General features: G+C 50.6%; 1 protein-coding gene across 1 annotated transcript; it reads left to right on the forward strand.

The window, feature by feature from the left end:
- Positions 1–624: 624 nt before the first annotated feature.
- Positions 625–6,342, forward strand: LOC122370710. Its single transcript, XM_043346553.1, has 2 exons — positions 625–6,049; positions 6,201–6,342. The coding sequence occupies exon 1, from the start codon at positions 645–647 to the stop codon at positions 5,460–5,462; it is 4,818 nt and encodes a 1,605-aa protein (XP_043202488.1). The 5' UTR covers positions 625–644; the 3' UTR covers positions 5,463–6,049; positions 6,201–6,342.
- Positions 6,343–20,859: the final 14,517 nt, after the last annotated feature.

A 20,859-nucleotide genomic window follows, 5' to 3' on the forward strand; every position in this document is an offset into this window, starting at 1 on the left:
GCGAGTACTTCTTTCCGGCTTTCGGTGCAAGAGGAAAACAGCCGGTCGGATTTTAACAATTGGTAAGTTCTTTGCCACTCGGTAGAATTTCTAGGTAAATTTTCACGGTAGCGTTTTTTGGTAGGTAGTTTGGTGCAAGAGAATCTAGGTAAAAGCTGAAATTACCTAGGTAGGTAGTTTGGTGCAAGAGGCCTCTGGTCGACGCATGTTGTGTACGGTACGGTGCTGCCTTACATTTTGCCGCCAGGGAATGTGAACTTTGATGATAGGCTTGATTTGGTACAACATGATGTTGCCTTGGTACGTTTCACAGCCAGGCAATATGAGCTTTGACAATGGGTTTGTTTTGGTACCATATGATGCTGCCATTGGTAGGTACATTTGACAGTCAGACGATTTGAACATTGACAGTTATACGCTTCTTGGGTACAATATGGTACTGCCATTGGTACATTTCGCAGAACATTGACACGAGATGCACCCGACTATGACAGCTGCTGTTTATCAGTGCTGAACACATTTTGGCATTACGCTTTCACATGCACATAGGTATATTAACATACATAAGCTATGGACATTGACATCGAGAAACTGGTAGTGCGGGACCTGAAGCGTGTAGGCTGGACAGGGAAGAAGAGAAGCTGATGTACCTGTTGCAGCTGACCAAAGGTAAGCCTCATGACATTGTAGCCACCTGCGTCTACCTGGGTGATGATGGTTACAGTGAAGCTATTCGTCTACTCAGAGTGAGATATGACAATGCGATGAAGTCCAGAGCATCAGTGATCGAGAAGATTCAAAACTACCCGCGCGTGAGATATGAAGATGTGAACGGCCTTGATGACTACTCAGTGTTTCTGCGAGGTGCTCTCAACGCTCTTCACTCACCTGCTTTGGCAGACAGTGGGTTTGATTCATGGATGATCTGCCAGGCCATTCAGAAGACGCCGTGGGTCGCTGATCGCTGGCGCAGAGCGGTCGACAGGATCGAACAGGATCAGAGACGAGACAGAAGAGAAGACGGAGAAAGGAAGAGGACTGACCAGAGGCAGGTCAGTTTCAGAGACTTCGTCGAGTTCATCGAATCAGAAGCAAGGATCGTGTCCCACCCTGTCTATGGAAGACATGTGCTCAGTGCTCAAGAGAAGAAGGACACACGATCACAAGCCACGACCGTGCAGAAAGCACAGCAGCCTGCAAGAAAGGGGATGAAGAATCGGGAGCATCAGCTCCACCAAGAACGAAGAAGTCGAGCTTACGCAAGCAACATGAAGCAAACGGCCAAGTGTGCCTACTGCGAGCATCCTCATGACCTGGAGACTTGCAGAGCTTTCGGGGCGAAGACTGAGGAAGAGAAGACTGACTACATACGTCAACATGGACTATGTTTCGGCTGCTTACAGGAAGGACATATCTCCAAGAACTGTCAGAAACGAAGCCGCTGTAAGAAGTGCGAGAAGTCGCATCCTACAAGTATGCACAGAGATGCGCTGCCCAACGCCAACGTCGTGACGGCAGGACATGTGTCACAAGAGTGTGAAGGCGGTGGAAAGCTGCAGGTGCTTCCAGTATCAGCCAACGTCAAGGAACGGTCCGTGCTGACTGGAGCCTTCATAGATCCTGGCAGTACGCACTCATTCATCTCACGTAAGCTGGCAAGTCAGTTAGGCATTCAACCAGACGAGAAGACATATGTAGTCATGTCCACCATCAATGGAGAGCGAAGAATGAAGACCTCGTTGATCACTGGTGTCAGTATTGGAACTGAAGATGGTGGCAACCAAGTTGAACTTCCAGCGTTGTATGTTCTAGAGCACATACCGGTGGAAAAGCAAGACATCGTACGACAAGAAGACATCAGCAAGTGGCCACATCTCCGACAACGTGGAGTTGAAGCTGGTTTTACTGAGAAGACGACATCAAGAGAGATCGGCCTGCTCATCGGTGCAAACGCCAGCGTGGTGTCAGAACCATTGGAAGTGGTGAGCTGCCCAGGCCAGAAGGGCCCCTACGCCGTCAGAACCAGATACGGTTGGCTGGTCTGTGGCGTTGAGGGGAAGAGGGGACCAGGTGCACACGTCGCGCGTGTCAACCGCATCAAGATGCTGGAAGATCCCGAGCTCGAGTTCCTTGACAGCCATGATAGTCGCAGAGGCTACTCAGTCGAGGATGTCAAGTGGTGCCTCAAGGTGGAAGATACATGCAAGAAGGACGGAGAGAAGTACGAAATCGGTCTGCCATTCCGAGATGCGAAACCCGATTTGCCAGACAACAGAGTGATGGCAGCAAGACGACTGGAATCACTGAGAAGAAAGTTCGAGAAGGATCCAAGATATGCAGCTGACTACAAGGAGCAGATGAAGAAGCTTCTGGATGAAGGATATGCTGAGGAAGCAGCACCAGATTCAGAAGAAGGAAAAGAAGAGCGCTGGTATATCCCGCACCATGGGGTGTATCACCCGACCAAAAACAAGCTTAGAGTAGTTTTTGATTGCAGCGCGTCATACAATGGAGTGAGTCTGAATGACGTACTCATGCAAGGCCCGAACCTGACGAACTCCCTGGTGGACGTATTAGTCCGCTTTCGACAAGAGACGGTAGCCTTTACCGGTGACATCGAGTCCATGTTTCTTCAGGTGATGGTACCGGAGAGCGACAGGAACTATCTGAGCTTCCTGTGGTGGCCAGAAGGCGACACTTCTTCAACACCACGTGTCTTCAGGATGACAAGACATCTGTTCGGAGCGACATCCAGTCCCAGTTGCGCGAACTACGCTCTTCATCGGACGGCAGAAGACTTCGGCACAGGATACACCCCCGAAGTGAAGAAGACACTGCAAAGAAGTTTCTATGTGGATGACGTATGCCAATCGACGACGTCAGAAGCCTCCGCTGCGAAGATGGCGCAGGACCTGAAGCAGCTGTGCAGCATGGGTGGCTTCCGACTCACGAAGTTCAACTCCAACAGCACCGAAGTTCTGAGAGCGCTATCAGAAGATGACAAGGGAAAGACTGAAACTCACCTTGGACAGGAAACCTCTTCAAGCGAGAGAGTCTTAGGTGTACTCTGGGATACTCACAGGGATGAGCTTGGATTCAGCATCGACGTAGACGCTCTAAACAGAAGACCACGTACTCGACGCGGAATACTCTCCGCGACTGCAGCCTGTTACGACCCGTTAGGCCTGGCTGCTCCTCGCGTTCTTCAAGGACGGATGATTCTTCAGGAACTGACGCGTCTACGAACCGGCTGGGACGATGACATTCCCAATGAAGTTGAAGAAGAATGGAACAGATGGCTGAATGGGTTGAAGTCCCTGCCAGACGTTCGCGTGCCAAGATGTTATGATCCGTATGGCATAAGTGCCGCGGATGCAGTGAGTCTGCACCACTTCAGTGACGCCAGTCTGAAGGGCTATGGCACCGCGTCATACATACGCACTGTGCGCGGAGATGGTGAAGTGTTCGTTTCCCTGGTTCTTAGCCGAGGCCGAGTCGCTCCGCTCAAGGCGATTACGGTCCCGCGTCTTGAACTAGCCGCAGCCAAGCTTGCCGTAGACGTGAACCAAGAGCTCTTGCGAGCACTGGACATGAGGATCCATGACGTCACCTTTTGGACGGATAGCACGACCGTGTTGCGTTACATCGAGAACGAGACCTCGCGCTATCACATCTATGTGGCGAATCGACTTGCTGCGATACACGCTGGATCGAAGAACGAACAGTGGCGGTACGTACCCTCGTCGCTGAATCCTGCTGACATGGTTTCAAGAGGAGTACTGCAAGACAGCGACATGTGGTACAACGGTCCGCCATTTCTCAGGAGCTCACAGGAGAATTGGCCAAGGTCTCCGTGCGTCGGTGAGATTCACCCGGATGACCCGGAAGTGAAGCAAGCGAAGACAAGTTCGGCAACTGTCGTTGTGCAGAACGAGAAGGCTGACAACTCCAGCGCCAATCCCATCGATCGTCTGATTGAATATCATTCGTCATGGAAGAGACTCACGAGAGCGGTGGCATGGATCCGCCGAACGATCAAGACTCTGCAGCTGAAGGCCAGAGACGAGCAGGGAGCCTCGAATGCGAGGGAGCTCACTCCTGCTGACATAGAAGATGCCGAGAGGATCATCGTGAAGCATGTTCAGAAAACTCATTTTCTGCAAGAACTGACTGACCTGGGAGTGGGACGTGAGGTGCGATGTGCCAGTCGTCTGTCGCGGCTGAGCCCATTCGTGGAGGACGGTCTCATCAGGATGCGCGGACGCTTGATGAACTCTGCGTTGGACTGGGCTGCCAAGCATCCTCTGATTCTCCCAGACAAGGACAAGGTAACTGACCTGATCATCGCTGATCGTCACGAGAGGGCAGGACACGAAGGACGTCAGTATGTTCTTTCTGAACTCAGGACTCTATACTGGGTACTGAAAGGGAACAGCGCAGTACGACGGTGTTTGCACAGATGTGTGAAGTGCAGAAGACGACAGCGCCCAGTTGAGGGACAGAAGATGGCAGACTTGCCACAGGATCGTGTAGAGGAGGCCACTCACCCGTTCAGTAACACTGGTGTAGATTACTTCGGGCCGCTATACGCCAAGAGAGGTAGAGGTCAGGTGAAGAAGTTTGGAGTTATTTTCACATGCCTCAGCACGAGAGCCGTGCATCTCGAGCTCGCAGACAGCCTTTCTGCGGACTCATTCATTTGTGCCTTGCGCCGCTTCATTGCAAGACGCGGTAACGTTCGCCTGATGCGTTCCGACAGGGGAACGAACTTCACAGCAGCAGACAAGGAGCTGAAGGAAGAAGTTGATGCACTGCACGCGAACGAAGAGAAGTTGAAGAGAGCGATGCTGGACAAGGGCATCGAGTGGATGTTCAACGTTCCTGCCGCTTCCCACCACGGCGGTGTGTGGGAGCGTCTCATCAGAGGCGTCCGGAAGATCCTGAATGGTCTGTTAACCAGCCAAACATTCACAGAAGAGACGTTGCACACACTCTTGTGCGAAACCGAGTGCATCATGAACAATCGGCCGCTGGTGCCGGTTTCGTCGGACCCTCGTGACGAGGTGCCTCTGACTCCGAATCACATCCTGCATTTGAAGTGTGTGACACCGGTATGTGATTCTTCAAATGAAGATGACCTGGATGGACCCAAGAGATGGCGACAAGCTGCTTACCTAGCTGAGCAGTTTTGGCGTTCGTGGAGACGACTATACTTGCCTCTCCTGCAGCAGCGATCTCGCGCTGCCACGAGAAGTCGGACGAACCTGCGGATCGGTGACGTCGTCGTCATGGTAGACGAATCGGTACCACGCGGTGTGTGGCCGCTGGGTCTCGTGAAGGAGACCCTGATTGGTAAGGACGGGCGTGTGCGCTCTGTGAAGGTCCGCGCTCGAGGAACCATGTTTCTGAGACCTGTCACGAAGGTAGTGAAGATTCTGGGCGCAGAAGAGCAGTCTTGGTGAAGCGATGGAGCTGCAGCTACACTGTATAAGACAGCATGAGTCTAGCAGCACACCGCTAAGTCATTAACACCGGACACTTAAGATCATGACACGCCACACAGGCTCATGACACAATCACAATGATAGACATCAGGAACGGTGCATGTATAATGTATATAGGATGCGTTCTACTTGCGTGTGTTGATGCTGATCTCAGCGACGCTTGTTTCGGTAGGCTGTGTAGTGTGCCTATGTGTTGTTATATGTATAGTTAAGAAGTTGGTTTTGAACCTGGATGGTTCAAAGGGGGCGGGTGTTAGCGCCGCACGGCCCCAGCGGCGGTGCCGTTGCGACGCCGCTCAGCGGCGGTGCCCTCCGCCTATGGTAACTACGCTATGTTGCTATGGTTACCGGATTGTTTTGTTTTGTTTACTTTCTTTCGGCTCGATTTTGACAATGTCTGGCTAGAATCTGAATAATTACGAAAGATAAAGACGAAAGATGTGATTGATGACTTGCAAAAATGTTGTTTGAGTGAAAAGGAAGAATTTTGGCTATGAATTTAAGCATGAACACTGTTCGTTACGCCGGAGAGTGACAATTTGTCGGTAAGCACTAAATCGTACCAAATGTCGGATGTTATTGTGAAGCGCTTTGCTTATTATTCTGAAATTATCGTGATACGACTGACCAATGTTATGATACGGATTTATTTGTCTGGAACTTACCTTGTTTCGTTTGTGTGTATGCGTGTTTTAGTTACGGCTCAAGGCTCCTGGCTCCTGTTGTACGAGGCTCTGTCTGGCCATGGCGGTACGCGGCTGATTCAGGCTCAGGCCGTTAGCGCTGGAAGAAGGAGGAGGAATGGAGGAGAAAATATAGAGGACTGAGAGCCCGTGAACGACGTTTCTCATTGACGGCGCGCGAACACTGGGCTAACGCTTATGACTTGGAAAAAGTCGCGATCCCAATTCAATCGAAAACCTGTGGGCTCTTGTTCAGCAGGAGGTGTATGAAGAGCCACCCGCCATAACCCTATTCCTGGCGGGGGGGCCTCAGGAGCCCCCCCCCCCCTGAGGTTTTTTGGTTATTTCTCCCAAACGCGTTGAGCTAGGAAGCTCAAATTTTCTGACTTTTCCTAAAAGGCTTCTACGCAACATGTCTGAACATTTTGAGTTGATCTGACCTCAGGTCAGGTCACCAGAGGCGGTTTGGTGACCCTACCTCAGAAAAGTTTGCAATCACGCCAGAGCTAGAGTTTTTGACCGATCAATTTCTTCTCTTCAGGCTTTAGTTAGGGTACCAGTATGTGCAATTTGTATATCTCGGAATTTTGATATCGGTGACCTAAGGTCAGGTCAGTTTCGCGACCTCCCCATTATAAGTCAATGGGGGAAAAATCAACTCCCTGTTTTTACCACTAAAACGGGTCGGAATGGCCCCATATACCATACATGACTTCATATACGATCAACCTTCACTACCTTGAGGTCTGTTTTGCTGTTGGGCAGCTGTGAGGTCATGTGACGTCATCAAAGGTCACCAAAGGTTTTTGGCCAATAACTCCGTACAGGAACAAGATACAGACGCATGGATGGTCTCATTGTGTTCAGCTCGTCAAGACGCATCGAATGATATACATGATGACCTCGAGGTCACGTGACCTGAGGTCAACCTTTGACCTTGACCTTTCGAGGTCAACATATATATCATTCGATGCGGATTGACGAGAGGATCACGATGATGCCCTTAGTTTGTTCCTATCTTGACTAATTCGAAAGTTATTCGAGAAAAACTCTCTCCATATCTAGCGCCGCCATTTTGACTTTTTCGACCCCTGTGACGTCATCTTTGACCTGACCTGAAAATGACCTTAGTAAAAATTGTAGACCTTGTCCATGCGTATCCGATGCCGTTTACCGCTTGTCGCTATCTTGCTTCGTTCTCGAGATGTCAGGGGGGGGGCCGAATCGGCCCCCCCCCCCGCCAGTTTCTTGTCCCGGCGGAGCCCGCCAGGAATAGGGATAAGCACTGCTCAACCGCAGGCACAGGTTTAGACGGCGTTGGTCCGCATCAAAGCCAGTGTGCTGGAGAATTCATTGGCTGAAATGCTCCAGAACGTTCACCACTGTGTTTTTATGAAAGGTGGCTACAAGCTCAGTTAAAAGAAAAAGTACCAGATTGTTTTGCTTTTTAATTACAGCGGGAAGAAAGGTGTCCGGATAATTTCGTTACACCCCCTGTAATGTTCAAATCCTTCTCCTATAATTGGGACAACACAAGAGCCCGTTGGAGGGAGGCCTGAATAAAAAATAGTTGCTAAATTCGAAATCAGCTCCAAAAACTAGCCTAGAAACATGTAAAACTCGAAAAAGGAACCGAGGTCATCAAAGGTCATTGAGCTGACCTGACCTTCAGGTAACCTTGACACCCACCCTAATGCATGGGACCAGCATCATATCACATGTTTCAACGCTTGAAACCACGTGAAGACTGCAACCGCGCGGCTAATGCGATCCGACATACGCCGAATCGCGATTCGGGCCAAACATGGTCTCGAGAAATAGGTCACAGGTCAAAGGTCATTTAGGTCAGGGTCATGAAATTTCCAGGGTAGGTGTAAAATTGATAAAATCGGGGGCATTGAAATTTTCGTCGCGATCGGACGGTTTTTACACGAGTTACTCACGAAAAACCGATAAAGCGCACCCAAAAAGGCAGAAATATGCACATGCTATATCCTATACTGCAAAAAAAGTGCATCATTTTTTAACGTCGCCGACAAATTGTAATTACCCTAAGCTCAGGCAGATGTATGGTAGAAAATGCCCCAAGTGAAATACACTACGGCGGAAATAAAATACCCTACGGCGGAGCTCGGTTGCAATTTGTAAATACGCACTGGGAGCAGGCAAGGCTATATAAACCAGGTAGAACGCTCCCGACGAAAAAGTGGTGACAAGCGATAATTAGTAGCCGCGACCCTCTTTTGTTCAAAACTATATCCGCAAGCAGCATTTACAGGCTAGCGGAAATCGACCAATCGGCGTTCGGCAATACTCAACGCTGATTGGCCCGATGCTCGTGACGAAATTGCGGGGGACTGCAGCTATTCCCCTATGGCGTTTAATAGACTTACGGCTTTTGAAGGGGATTTATACCAGTTTTTGTTGGGTTTGAGGCCATTTTTGAGCTTGGATATTCTTTCTGTGACTTTTGACTGTGTAATAACGACATTTAATCATAACATTTCTATATACTACCGGTGTCACATCGACCAAAAAGACCGTAAGTACATGGGATAGACGGACCACTGCTGATGGGGCCACACATGCCGGCGTGTGGTCATCGGAGGCCCATGAGGGCTCGACATAGGCCCTTCATGGGTCGGTATAGGCCCGGTGGGTCCAGTGCAAGCCTATCAGGGGCCGGTGCTGACCCAACAGGGCCCAGTGACATATAATGTAAGGCCGTCTAGGGACGTTGAGGGCTCATGGGGGGCCATATAGGACCAATAGGGACCACATAAGCCAATCAGGGGCCATTTAGGCCAATAAAGGCACTTCAAGGGACTTGAAAAGGTCATTCAAGAGCTGTGGTGGGCCCATGAGAGGACGGCACTGGTCCAGCAGGTGCAGTCAGGGGATGTTGTACGGGTTTCTCAGTGGCCCATTTGGGCATATCAGTGACCAATTTAGACCCAGCAGTGGGCTTTGTAGACCTATCAGGGGCTGGTGATGGTTCATCAGGGGCCAGCGTTAGTCCATCGGGGCACGGCATATGCCCATCAGAGGTAATTGCGAGCCCACGCTGAACAATGATGGCCCTTCAACGGCCCCATGGATCTACATTGACCCATGGGCCATGATGTGTCATATATGCCCCTATGACAGGCCTACTCAGACCCCTGATGGACGTTCCCGGCCTCTGATGACCCTATGCTGAATGCTGATGGGGCTCTAAGAGTCTCCAATAACCCTTCGTCACCCCATTATTACCATACGCTGGCATTAGGGACCCCACATCAGCCGCAGGGCAGTCCGTACCATGACAGCATGTCTTTTCGGCCGATATTTCATCGGTAATATTTATCAAAATCATGATTTTATGGTGCCATTATATAGGTAACAGTCATAAGAAATATATTTCAACTCGAAAACAGCTCGAAACAGCATATAATTTTAAAGAAACCCCTCCGAAATCCAAAAGCCTATTCGGGTCCATAGAGAATAACTGCGGTCCCCCGCAATTTCGTCACGAGCGTCGGACCAATCAGCGTCGAGTACCGCCGAGCGCTGATTGGTGAATTTTCCGCTAGCGTGTAAGTACTGCTCACGGAACAAGAGTTCGTCGACAATCCTCCACAAACGTCTGTCACCATTTTTCATAATGCTAAACAGCCGGAGCGTACCCCCCTGGGAGCAGGGTATATAGAACAACGGGTACACCAACGACGCGGAAAGCGCCCATTTTACCTGGACAAGTTACAGGGAAGGTGATATATTTTTTGTATATCGAAAAAATAGAGTATTCCATTCTGAAGAGTAAAGCCATATTCATAAAGCAGTTATTTTTAAATTATATGTACCAGAAATAACATACTAACCATAGTTTAAAACTTAGTCTAAAGTTAGTTGAAAAGCGTATAGGTGATACTAAGATGGAAGGAATCAATGGAAGGCAGAAATGGCGCAGCTGTTTCATTCTTGAAGTGTGTTCGCAAGCAGGATTTACGTGATGCTAGCGACATCTTTGAATGTAATCGCGGATGCTGATTGGCTGAGCGAGTCCGTGAGCAGTATGACTAATTTACGCTAGTACAGGGTTGAGGCAATGTGCGCATGCGCAGGAACTTGTGCTCTCATTGAGGGGCTTTTGGTACCTCGGGCAGCGCCCAATGCTTTTTGGACCTGTTATGGCCTCCGCATCGAAAAACGCTAGATAGAAAGGTTGTAGAGGAAGCTTGAGGCTTCTTTTTCCCACTATAATATTAGCACTTTATCGATTGGCTTACGTATGGGGCTCGCTTGAAAAAGGTCGATTTAACATGGAAACCCTATGGGGTAGTAGTTTTTGAGCGCCCATTTGGCCTAATGCTACCAACTGTTACTAGCTACCCCTGACTGGGAGCCAGCGCAACTTTCGGAACATCCGCGTCAAGAACTCAAGCCTGTTCGATAGCACCTCCTAGAGGTCAAAAAGCTTGGTTACGTGCTTTTGGTTACGTCATTAGTAAAGCAATGAAATTATTGATTTTTATTTTTACTTGTCAATTATATTTCATCTCTAAAAAGTTAATTGTTTTCAAAAGGGCTTCGCTGAGGAAAACTAAATATTATAACCAAATATTTCGGCTTTATTGATCAGCCTTGTTCACTGGTTTGAAACCTCTGGGTTTGAAATACATTTTTCTCAAAAACATGTTTTTGAGAAAAATGTATTTCAAACCCAGAGGTTTCAAACCAGTGAACAAGGCTGATCAATAAAGCCGAAATATTTGGTTATAATATTTAGTTTTCCTCAGCGAAGCCCGTTTTGAAAACAATTAACTTTTTAGATATTTATTAACCTGAGGAAAAGAATAATGACGCTTCGGCAACATATTTCATCTCTTAACCCGCGCGGGGCTGGGGGTAAATTTTACCCCCCTCGCGAATTTTTGCGATATCTCAAAAACGGCGGCGCGCAGCGCCGCCAAACTTTCAGTACCTTTTCTTACATCAATTTGACACGTTCCCTGAAAATTTGAGCGAAATCCGTCGGAAAATTTTTGAGAAATCGACGTTTTAGTGACGTCATGTTCGCCATTTTCGCCTCAAAAACGGCAAAAGTTCAAACGCCGCTAACATCTTCATTTTTAAAGGAATCAAGACGTAACAAAAAAGGTTATACGTAATTTTACTTTGTCTATCAAATGGCTATCTCGGTGTTTTGAAAATTTTGGATTTTGGCCTTTTTTTTTCAAAAAACTGATTTTTTTGGAAAATCATTATAAAATCCAAAATTTTGAGTCTATCGAAAAAACCGGAATATATGTCAGAGAAGTGGTCTATGTGCACCTACATACCAAATTTTAGAAGAATCGGTTCAAAAATGTGGGAGTTATTCAAAATTTTATGACGTCACGACACACAAAATTTTTGAAAAATGACTTTTTTGGAAGTTCTAGACCTCGTACGGAAACAAAAATAGCACCATTCGATTCGCCGTGAAAAACTGCATCAGATAAACACCTTTTTAGGCCTTAACAACCAACTTCAAAATTTGACCTCACTTGACCTGACCTTGACCTGACCTCGACCTGAAATTCATCCAGAGGTGGTCCATATCACTTATTGAGTGTGCCTATTGAATTATATGAGTAAAATGACCCATAAAACATGTGTCGCACATGCCCTTTTCTATATTTTGTTTTTCGGTGACCTGACCTGACCTGACCTGACCTTGACCTTGACCTCTGAATGATATTGTATGCAACGAATATTGTCTTGGTAGCCTAAGAACACGTTTTGGGCGATCAGTCTCAGTCCATTCTTCGGCAACTACGGTGCAAGGCCGATACTGTAGAAACTTGCAATTTGTACCCTTGACCTGACCTTGACCTTGACCTCAAACTTTAAATTAAGTACATGTTTTTAGTAGTTCGTGATGAGAGCTTTCGATTGGCGTTTGAATTTTCCAAATCGGACCATTAGTTCGGGAGATAACAAGGGGGGCGGGTAAAATTTACCCCCCCCCCAGCCCCGCGCGTTCGGCTGGAGACCCCAGCCCCGCGCGGGTTAACCCTCGCACGACCAGGCCATTTCTCATAACATGAACGATCAGGGGGGGGGTTGTTACGACCCCCCCTGGCGTTTCGAAACGGAAGGTCGTAGAGCTTAGCGGAAAAAACCAACGGATTGCTCTCAACGAGATCTCGCGATTGGTGGTATATTTTTTGGTCCTAGGTCAACATTTGACCTACTTTTGACCGGTCAAAGGTCAAATTTTCGGAAAAATAGACTTTTTTCAACTTTCGGCGGCGATTGCGGCAAAACGGTGGGAGATAGGTATCGACTTGAAACCTTCACTATCGTGTTCCTTGATCAATTCTCTATCGTTTGGTATGTATTTCGTTTCCCTAGCTCTAAAAATGGCGCGTTGGGAGCGTCGGAAGTCGGCAAGGTCACAGTCGGCGGCAGAAATTCGAAAAATCAAAATTTAACCCTCGCACGACCAGGCCATTTCTCATAACACGAAAGACCAGGGGGGGGGGGTTGTTACGACCCCCCCCCTGGCGTTTCGAAACGGAAGGTCGTAGAGCTTAGCGGAAAAAACCAACGGATTGCTCTCAACGAGATCTCGCGATTGGTGGTATATTTTTTGGTCCTAGGTCAACATTTGACCTACTTTTGACAGGTCAAAGGTCAAATTTTCGGAAAAATAGACTTTTTTCAACTTTCGGCGGCGATTGCGGCAAAACGGTGGGAGATATCGACTTGAAACTTTCACTATCTTGTTCCTTGATCAATTCTCTATCGTTTGGTATGTATTTCGTTTCCCTAGCTCTAAAAATGGCGCGTTGGGAGCGCCGGAAGTCGGCAAGGTCACAGTCGGCGGCAGAAATTCGAAAAATCAAAATTTAAATTTTTGAAATCTGATTGTATTTTTGGATTTGGGAGGTCCATTTGCTCCCTATAGAAGCTAATATTGCTGCATATTCCCATTGAGGTGACAAGAATTAGCAAAATAGTGGTTCGGGCGCTTTTCAAAAATAGTACCGGACGCTGTTCCTCTTGTGACGTCATAGCTCCGTGACCTGACCTGACCCGGTCAAATTTCTTATACCATATGATAGCCAATACTTGCCCCAACATGCATGGGAAGTTTCATCACGATCCATCAACCGATGTCCGTACCACCGGCAGGAAACCTCGGGCGTTGGCACGCAGTTTGTGAAAATCCGGCCGGAGGCTGTACCTCTTATGACGTCATAACTCCGTGACCTGACATGACCCGATCAATTTATTTTCGGCAAAAGATGCGCAAAGGTTGCCCCAGAGGGTATTGAAAATTTCAGCCCGCTACGACAAGCCGTTTAGCGTGCACTTCGAAAAAACCTCAGGGGGGGGGGGGTTGATACAACCCCCCCCTAGGCGTTCTAGGGATTTTTGAAATCTGATTGTATTTTTGGATTTGGGAGGTCCTTTGCTCCCTATAGAAGCTAATATTGCTGCATATTCCCATTGAGGTGACAAGAATTAGCAAAATAGTGGTTCGGGCGCTTTTCAAAAATAGTACCGGACGCTGTTCCTCTTGTGACGTCATAGCATAGGCGTAGGAACAGGGGGGGCCGGGGGGGCCATGGCCCCCCCACTTTCGGAGATGGGGGGGCCAGCAATGTTAACTGGCCCCCCCACTTTTTGCTGACTTAAGTGTCTGTCTGTACCTAACCTACCACCCGGTAACTTGACAACTATTCAGTTTGCCCTTTAATGAGGATTCCTTTTTGTTTCTACAGCGTTATTGACCGCAATTTCCTTCACTCAATGAAGGAAACCATATCAGAGACAAGACTGTGAGTCCTGGTGACAGCATTTTGTTGAATACGAGGCGCGGGACAGCGAGCACTAAAAAGGTATAGGCAATACTAAGACAATACTAGCACGGGTCAGGAGAATGCGTATACAAACGACCAACGCTTGACCTTATCTGCTTGGGGTCGGCATAGTTCGTCAAAGGCGTACTAGCTGGGGGCCAGGGTGACCGTGCCTCAGCCTCGGTTCAAACAGGCTGGGGGCCAGCAATGTCTGTTTCTGCCCCTCCCCCTTCCACTTTCAGTGCAGTGGCGGTCGCAGAGGGGGATCAGGGCCATGCCCTTCCCCCTCCAAAGGCTAATCAGGGGACCATCATATCATTTGGCCCCCCCCCCAAACAACCAATGGGCCCCCATGGACGTATGGGGCTCTGGCCCTTATTCGATTGTCACGCGACGCAAGAATCCCACGCTAGCTATTAACAGCTCCCAAACCAGTCTTTGAGGGTCCTACACTGATCTCGGAGGGCCCTTCAGTGGCGGTCAAGCGCCCACATTGACCGCTGAGAACCCACATTGACCTCATTTGAGGACCCCTAAACCGGCCTCAAGGGCCCAGCCGGCGTCTGAGGGCCTCACACCGGCCTCTGGTGGCCTCATTTCTGTCTCTGGGGTCCCAAGACTAGCCTTTAGGTGCCTTTGAGGGCCCCGCACTGAATTCTGAAGACCCGATGCCGGCCTCTAAGGGTCCGCATCGGCCTCTGAGGCCCATCTTGGTTTTTGAGGGTCTTCTGCTGGCCTCTGAGGTCCAACACCGGCCCATGCCGGCATTTTAGGGTCCCACACTGACCTCTGAGGGCCCATACTGGCCTGTAAGGACCCACATTATCCTCTGATGGCCCAAGTCGGCATCTTAAGGTCTCATCCTGCCCTTTGCAGGCCCTGTACTGGTCTCTGAGGGCCTTAACCCTCGCCGGCCGAGGGGGGGGGGGCGGGTGCCGCCCCCCCCATAGGGTTTTTTCGCGATAGCTCCGAACACGCTGGCGATAGAGAGCTGAAACTTGGCATACCTGACCTTTGATCCAAGCCGCATCTTTTGACACCAACCGCATTTTTGGGTCAGGTCAGGTCACTGACCTATGACGTCATAAGTGAACCTCTGCACGGTCTTCAGATGTCGCAACTTCGCAACGCCCTCACTGCCAGAGGAGATGTCACAGGGAAATGAAACTTGCAGGATCTAGTATCCATTATGAGTCCCACAACTTGTATATCTCGGATTTTTCCTAAAGGTCATATGAGGTCAGGTCATTTTCGTGACCTCACCATTATAAGTCAATGGGGAAAAATGAAAACTGCTATTCTGGCGCCGGGAACGATCTCCAACTATCTCAAGCACACAGAATCGTGATTTTATGCACTCCTTGCAAGGTTAGATGCGTCACTTTTGCAATGTTGACCTTGCGTGACGTCATTTATGACGTCATCAAGGTCATATTAGTTTTTCGTCAATAACTCTTGATCAAATTGAGCTAGCGAATCGGAAAAGCCACCAATAGACTCAGGAAGACCTGCCGAATCGAATGATATGCGACATGACCTCTTTCGACCAACTTCGTGACCTGGGGGTGCTGACCTGACCTTGACCTGAGGTCAACACCCCAAGTTAACCTGACCCGGACAAAAAGTATACCATTCGACGCGCCTGAGCGAGACGAACACGATGCTGCCAAAATCGGCGCTCTGCGGCCGTTTTTTGCGAAGTTATTCACCAAAAACTGAACCGTACCTTGGGGCACTTGACCTGACCTCAGAGGTCACCGGTTGACCTAGGACCTTAAAATCGGGTACCAATCTCTGCGTCTCGTAACGGCGCACACGCTCGTTTTTTCCGCGACGCGCTAGCTCTACCAGGGGCGAAACGGCGAGGGGGGGGGTCGTACCCGCCCCCCCCCCCTCGGCCGGCGCGTATGTAGAAAACCAATAGGTCCGGCGAGGGTTAACCCTCGCCGGCCGGGGGGGGGGGGGGGGCGGGTGCCGCCCCTCCATAGGCTTTTTTTCGCGATAGCTCCGAACACGCCGGCGATAGAGAGCTGAAGCTTGGCATACCTGACCTTTGAATCAAACGGGATCTTTTGACACCAACCGCATTTTCGGGTCAGATCAGGTCACTGACCCATGTGGTCATAAGTGAACCTCTGCACGGTCTTCAGATGTCGCAACTTCGCAACGCCCTCACTGCCAGAGGAGATTTCACAGGGAAATGAACCTTGGAGGACCTAGTATCCAATAGGAGTCTCTCAACTTGTATAATGTATATCTCGGATTTTTCCTAAAGTTCATATGAGGTCAGGTCATTTTCGTGACCTCACCATTAGGTATAAGTCAATGGGGATAAACTGAAAACTTTTTCTGGCGCCGGGAACGATCGATCTCCAACTATCTCAAGCACACCGAATCGTGATTTCATGCACTCCTTGCAAGGTTCGATGCGTCACTTTTGCAATGTTGACCTTGCGCGACGTCATTTATGAAGTTATAAGGGTCTTATTAGTTTTTCGTCAATAACTAGGTACCGATCAAATTGAGCTAGCGAGTCGGGAAAGCCACCTATGGACTCAAGAAGACCTGCCGAATCGAATGATATGCGACATGACCTCCTTCGACCAATTTCGTGACCTGGGGACGCCGACCTGACCGTGACCCGAGGTCAACACCTTAAGTTTACCTCACCCAAACAAAAAGTATATCATTCGACGCGCCTGAGAGAGGCGAACACGATGCTGGCAAAACCGCGGCTCTGCGGCCATTTTTTTGCGAAGTTATTCACCAAAAACGGAACCGTGCCTTGAGGCACTTGACCTGACCTCAGAGGTCACCGGTTTTTGTTTGTTTTGTTGGGTTAGGCCCTTTCGGTCCAATGAGACCATTTCAGAGCCGGAAGGATGATAGGATATAGGGGGAGACATTGGTCTGGGCAGGCACCCTAGTGAGTCGCCGGGGCTGAGCCCGTCCAGAGGACAGGCCACCCAGCCCCAAGGCACTCACTGCACCCGGCTACGGGGTGCGCTCCCTCGGGAGCAGCGTTGCCGCTCCAAGGGAGCAGCCCGCATGAGATAAAGTTGCCTGTCCAGCCCGGAGGGGGTTGCGGTGTGAAGGAGAAGGATTTCAGTATCCTGAGGATAGAAGCACGGAACGGTGTCAGAGATCACCGGTTGACCTAGGACCATAAAATCGGGTATCGATCTCTGCGTCTCGTAACGGCGCACACGCTCGTTTTACCGCGACGCGCTAGCTCCACCTGGGGCGAAACGGCGAGGGGGGTCGTACCCGCTCCCCGCCCCCTCGGCCAGCGCGTATGTAGAAAACCTATAGGACCGGGCCGTGGAGGGTTAAACTGGCCTCTGAAGGCACAGACCGTCTAAAAGTCCCACACCGGCCTCTGATAAGTGATAGTCAATCAGCCCAGTTGCAGTGGTCGCTGATATAAAACCTCTTAAAAACGTTATAGGCCTGGCTGAGCCTAGCTGGGCCGTTCATGCTGATTTTTATAGGTATATTGAAAAGACTCGCTTTGCACGTTTCACGCTTGCTCGTAATGAAAAAGTTGCTGGATGCCTCTGGAATTTGCATGGGTGCCAACGACTGCGGAGGACAGGGGAACGCGTCCATCAGTTTGAGTTTATGGACGGGAGACTCCCTGAAATTTCAACCAATTTTTTTTCTTTTTTTGTCTCTATTTTTTTTTACCTCTGAGCATGTTTGCGAAAACAAAGTGGCCGAAATCCGAGGAGAAATCGGATTTTGGGGGTAGGTTAGGTTTTGGACCTCTGGGACCCTGGCCCCCCCACTTTCGAAAACGTTCCTACGCCTATGCGTCATAGCTCCGTGACCTGACCTGACCCGGTCAAATTTCTTATACCATATGATAGCCAATACTTGCCCCAACATGCATGGGAAGTTTCATCACGATCCATCAACCGATGTCCGTACCACCGGCAGGGGCGGTCGGAGACTTGGAGTTTGGGGGGGGCCAACTTGTCAAAGGGGCCCCTGCGCTGACCCGGGGGGCCCGGTGCTAGCTTAAAGGGGCCAACGGACGTAGTGCACGGGTGCAGAAATCCAGGCCATGGCCGGTGAAGCGGGGGGGGGGGGGGTAGTGTGCGGCACCCGAGAGGAGGCTCATTGCGAAATGCGAGCTTTGAGGGTGTACCATGTCGAAAAGGTACCGATAAGTGCATTTTGAAACATTGATATTGTCAATAATTCACGCAACTGTGAATGGACTACCGCAAAAGTAAAGGCGGCGCGGCTAACTTTGTCATTTTCTAAGATCATCGTGCTAAAACTTTTGACAGTGGGTCATCGGTATCTGTTCACTATTCAATCACATGTGTTCCGTTTCATCTTTTTTTGTTTTTACTTGAGCACAAATGTAAGTTTTGAAGGCCATTACAGTAGCCAATACTTCGGAAGATGGATAGTGGGCCAAATATCCTAAATTTGTCGTGCTGCATGGAAAGTAGTGTTGCTGAGAAAAGGGGGTTTTGTTCCAGATTACTGTGGATGCAGAATACATTGTCTGCACCCACTGCAGAATTATTGTTGGTGCAACTGCGCCCACTGCACCCATGGTTCCTACACTTATGGGCCCATCGATAGCGCTTCGGCGATACCTATCGCCTAGAGGCTGCAATGGGGCCCTTAGAGTACGGTGTCAGACCCCCGAGAGGCCGGCGTTGGACCCAAGGGTCAGCGAAGGGCCTCAAAGGCCCCAGGTAGGGCCCCAGAGGCTGATGTGGGCCTTCAGAGGCAAGTGCGTGACGCCCAAAGGTAAGGCTTGAGCCCCCCTCCCCCCCAGAGAACATAATAGGGCCATCAAAGGCCGGTGTGGGACCTTTAGAGGCTGGTTTGGGCCCATAGGGGCCAGTTTAGGGCCATCAGAGACCAGTACAGGGCCTGCAAAGGGCAGTTTGAGACCATCAGAGACCGAATTGGGCACTCAAAGGCTAATGTGGGTCCTTACAGGCCAGCATGGAGCCCTCAGAGGTTACCGTGGGGCTATAAAAGACCGACATGGGCCGGCGTTGGACCCCAGAGGCCAGTAGAGGGCCGTCAAAGGCCAGGATGGGCCCTCAGAGACCGATGCGGGCCCTTAGAGGCCGGCATCGGGTCTTCAGAAGCCCGTGCGGGCCATCAGAGACTAAGGTGGGTCCTTACAAGCCAGCACGGGCCCTCAGAGGTCAGTGTGGGGCCCTAAAAGACCGGCATGGGCCGGGGTTGGACCCCAGAGGCCATGACAGAAGGCCCTCAAAGTCCAAGATGGGCCCTCATAAGCCGATGCTGACCCTTAGAGGCCGGCATCGGGTCTTATGAATCCAGGGGGCCTCAAAGGCTAATGTGAGCCCTTACAGGCCAGCATGGGGCCCTCAAAGGTCAGAATGGGACCCTAAAAGACTGGCATTGGCCGGTGTTGGACCCCAGAGGCCAGCAGAGGGCCCTCAAAAGCCAAGATGGGCCCTCAGAGGATGATGCGGGCCCTGAGATGCCGGCATCGGGTCTTCAGAATACAGTGCGGGGCTCACAAAGGCTAATGTGTGTCCTTACAGACCAGCATGGGGCCCTTAGAGGTCAGTGTGGGGCCCTAAAAGACCGGCATGGGCCGGCGTTGAGCCCCAGAGGCCAGCGGAGGGCCCTCAAAGGCCAAGATGGGCCCTCAGACGCTGATGCGGGCCCTGAGCGGCCGACATTGGGTCTTCAGAATCCAGTGCGGGGGCCCTCAGAGGCTAATGTGGGTCCTTACAGGCCAGCATGGGGCCCTCGGAGGTCAGTGTGAGGCCCTAAAAGGCCGGCATGGGCCGGCGTTGGACACCAGAGACAAGCGGCGGAGGGCCCTCAAAGGCCAAGATGGGCCCCCAGAGGCCGATGCGGGCTCTTAGAGACCGGCATCGGGTCTTCAGAATCCAGTGCGGGGGCCCTCAGAGCCTAATGTGGGTCCTTACAGGCCAGCCAGCATGGGGCCCTCAGAGGTCAGTGTGGGGCCCTAAAAGGCCGGCATGGGCCGGCGTTGCACACCAGAGACCAGCGGAGGGCCCTCAAAGGCCAAGATGGGCCCCCAGAGGCCGATGCGGGCTCTTAGAGGCCGGCATCGGGTCTTCAGGATCCAGTGCGGGGCCCTCAGAGACACTTAAAGTCTAGTCTTGGGACTCGAGAGACAGAAATGAGGCCACCAGAGGCCGGTGTGAGGCTCTCAGACGCCGGTTGGGCCCTTGAGGCCGGTTTAGGGGCCCTCAAAGGCCAGTGGAGGGCCCTCAGAGGTCAATGTGGGTCCTCAGCGGTCAATGTGGACGCTTGACCGCCACTGAAGGGCCCTCAGAGGTCAGTGTAGGACCCTCAAAGACTGGTATGGGAGCTGTTAATAGCTGGCGTGGGTTTCTCGAGCCTCGTGACAATCGAATACGGGCCAGGGCCCCATACGGCCATAGGGGCCCATCGGTTGTTTGGGGGGGGGGGCCAAATGATATGATGGCCCCCCCTGATTTGGCTTTGGGGGGGGGGGCATGGCCCTGATGCCCCCCCCCCCCCTGCGACCGCCACTGACCACCGGCAGGAAACCTCGGGCGTTGGCACTCAGTTTGTGAAAATCCGGCCGGAGGCTGTACCTCTTATGACGTCATAACTCCGTGACCTGACATGACCCGATCAATTTTTTTCGGCAAAAGATGCGCAAAGGTTGCCCCAGAGGGTATTGAAAATTTCAGCCCGCTACGACAAGCCGTTTAGCGTGCACTTCGAAAAAACCTCAGGGGGGGGGGGGGGTTGATACAACCCCCCCCCCCCCCTAGGCGTTCTAGGGAATACAAACATGAATTAAAGGGAATAGTTCACTTTTACGAACTAAGT

Source organism: Amphibalanus amphitrite, unplaced genomic scaffold (assembly GCF_019059575.1).
Source record: "Amphibalanus amphitrite isolate SeventyFive unplaced genomic scaffold, NRLGWU_Aamphi_draft 001162F_arrow, whole genome shotgun sequence".
Taxonomy (NCBI): domain Eukaryota; kingdom Metazoa; phylum Arthropoda; class Thecostraca; order Balanomorpha; family Balanidae; genus Amphibalanus; species Amphibalanus amphitrite.

Excerpts from the sequence above, each read along its gene's own strand:
- LOC122370710 (XM_043346553.1), top strand. The coding sequence starts at position 645 with ATGTACCTGTTGCAGCTGACCAAAGGTAAGCCTCATGACATTGTAGCC.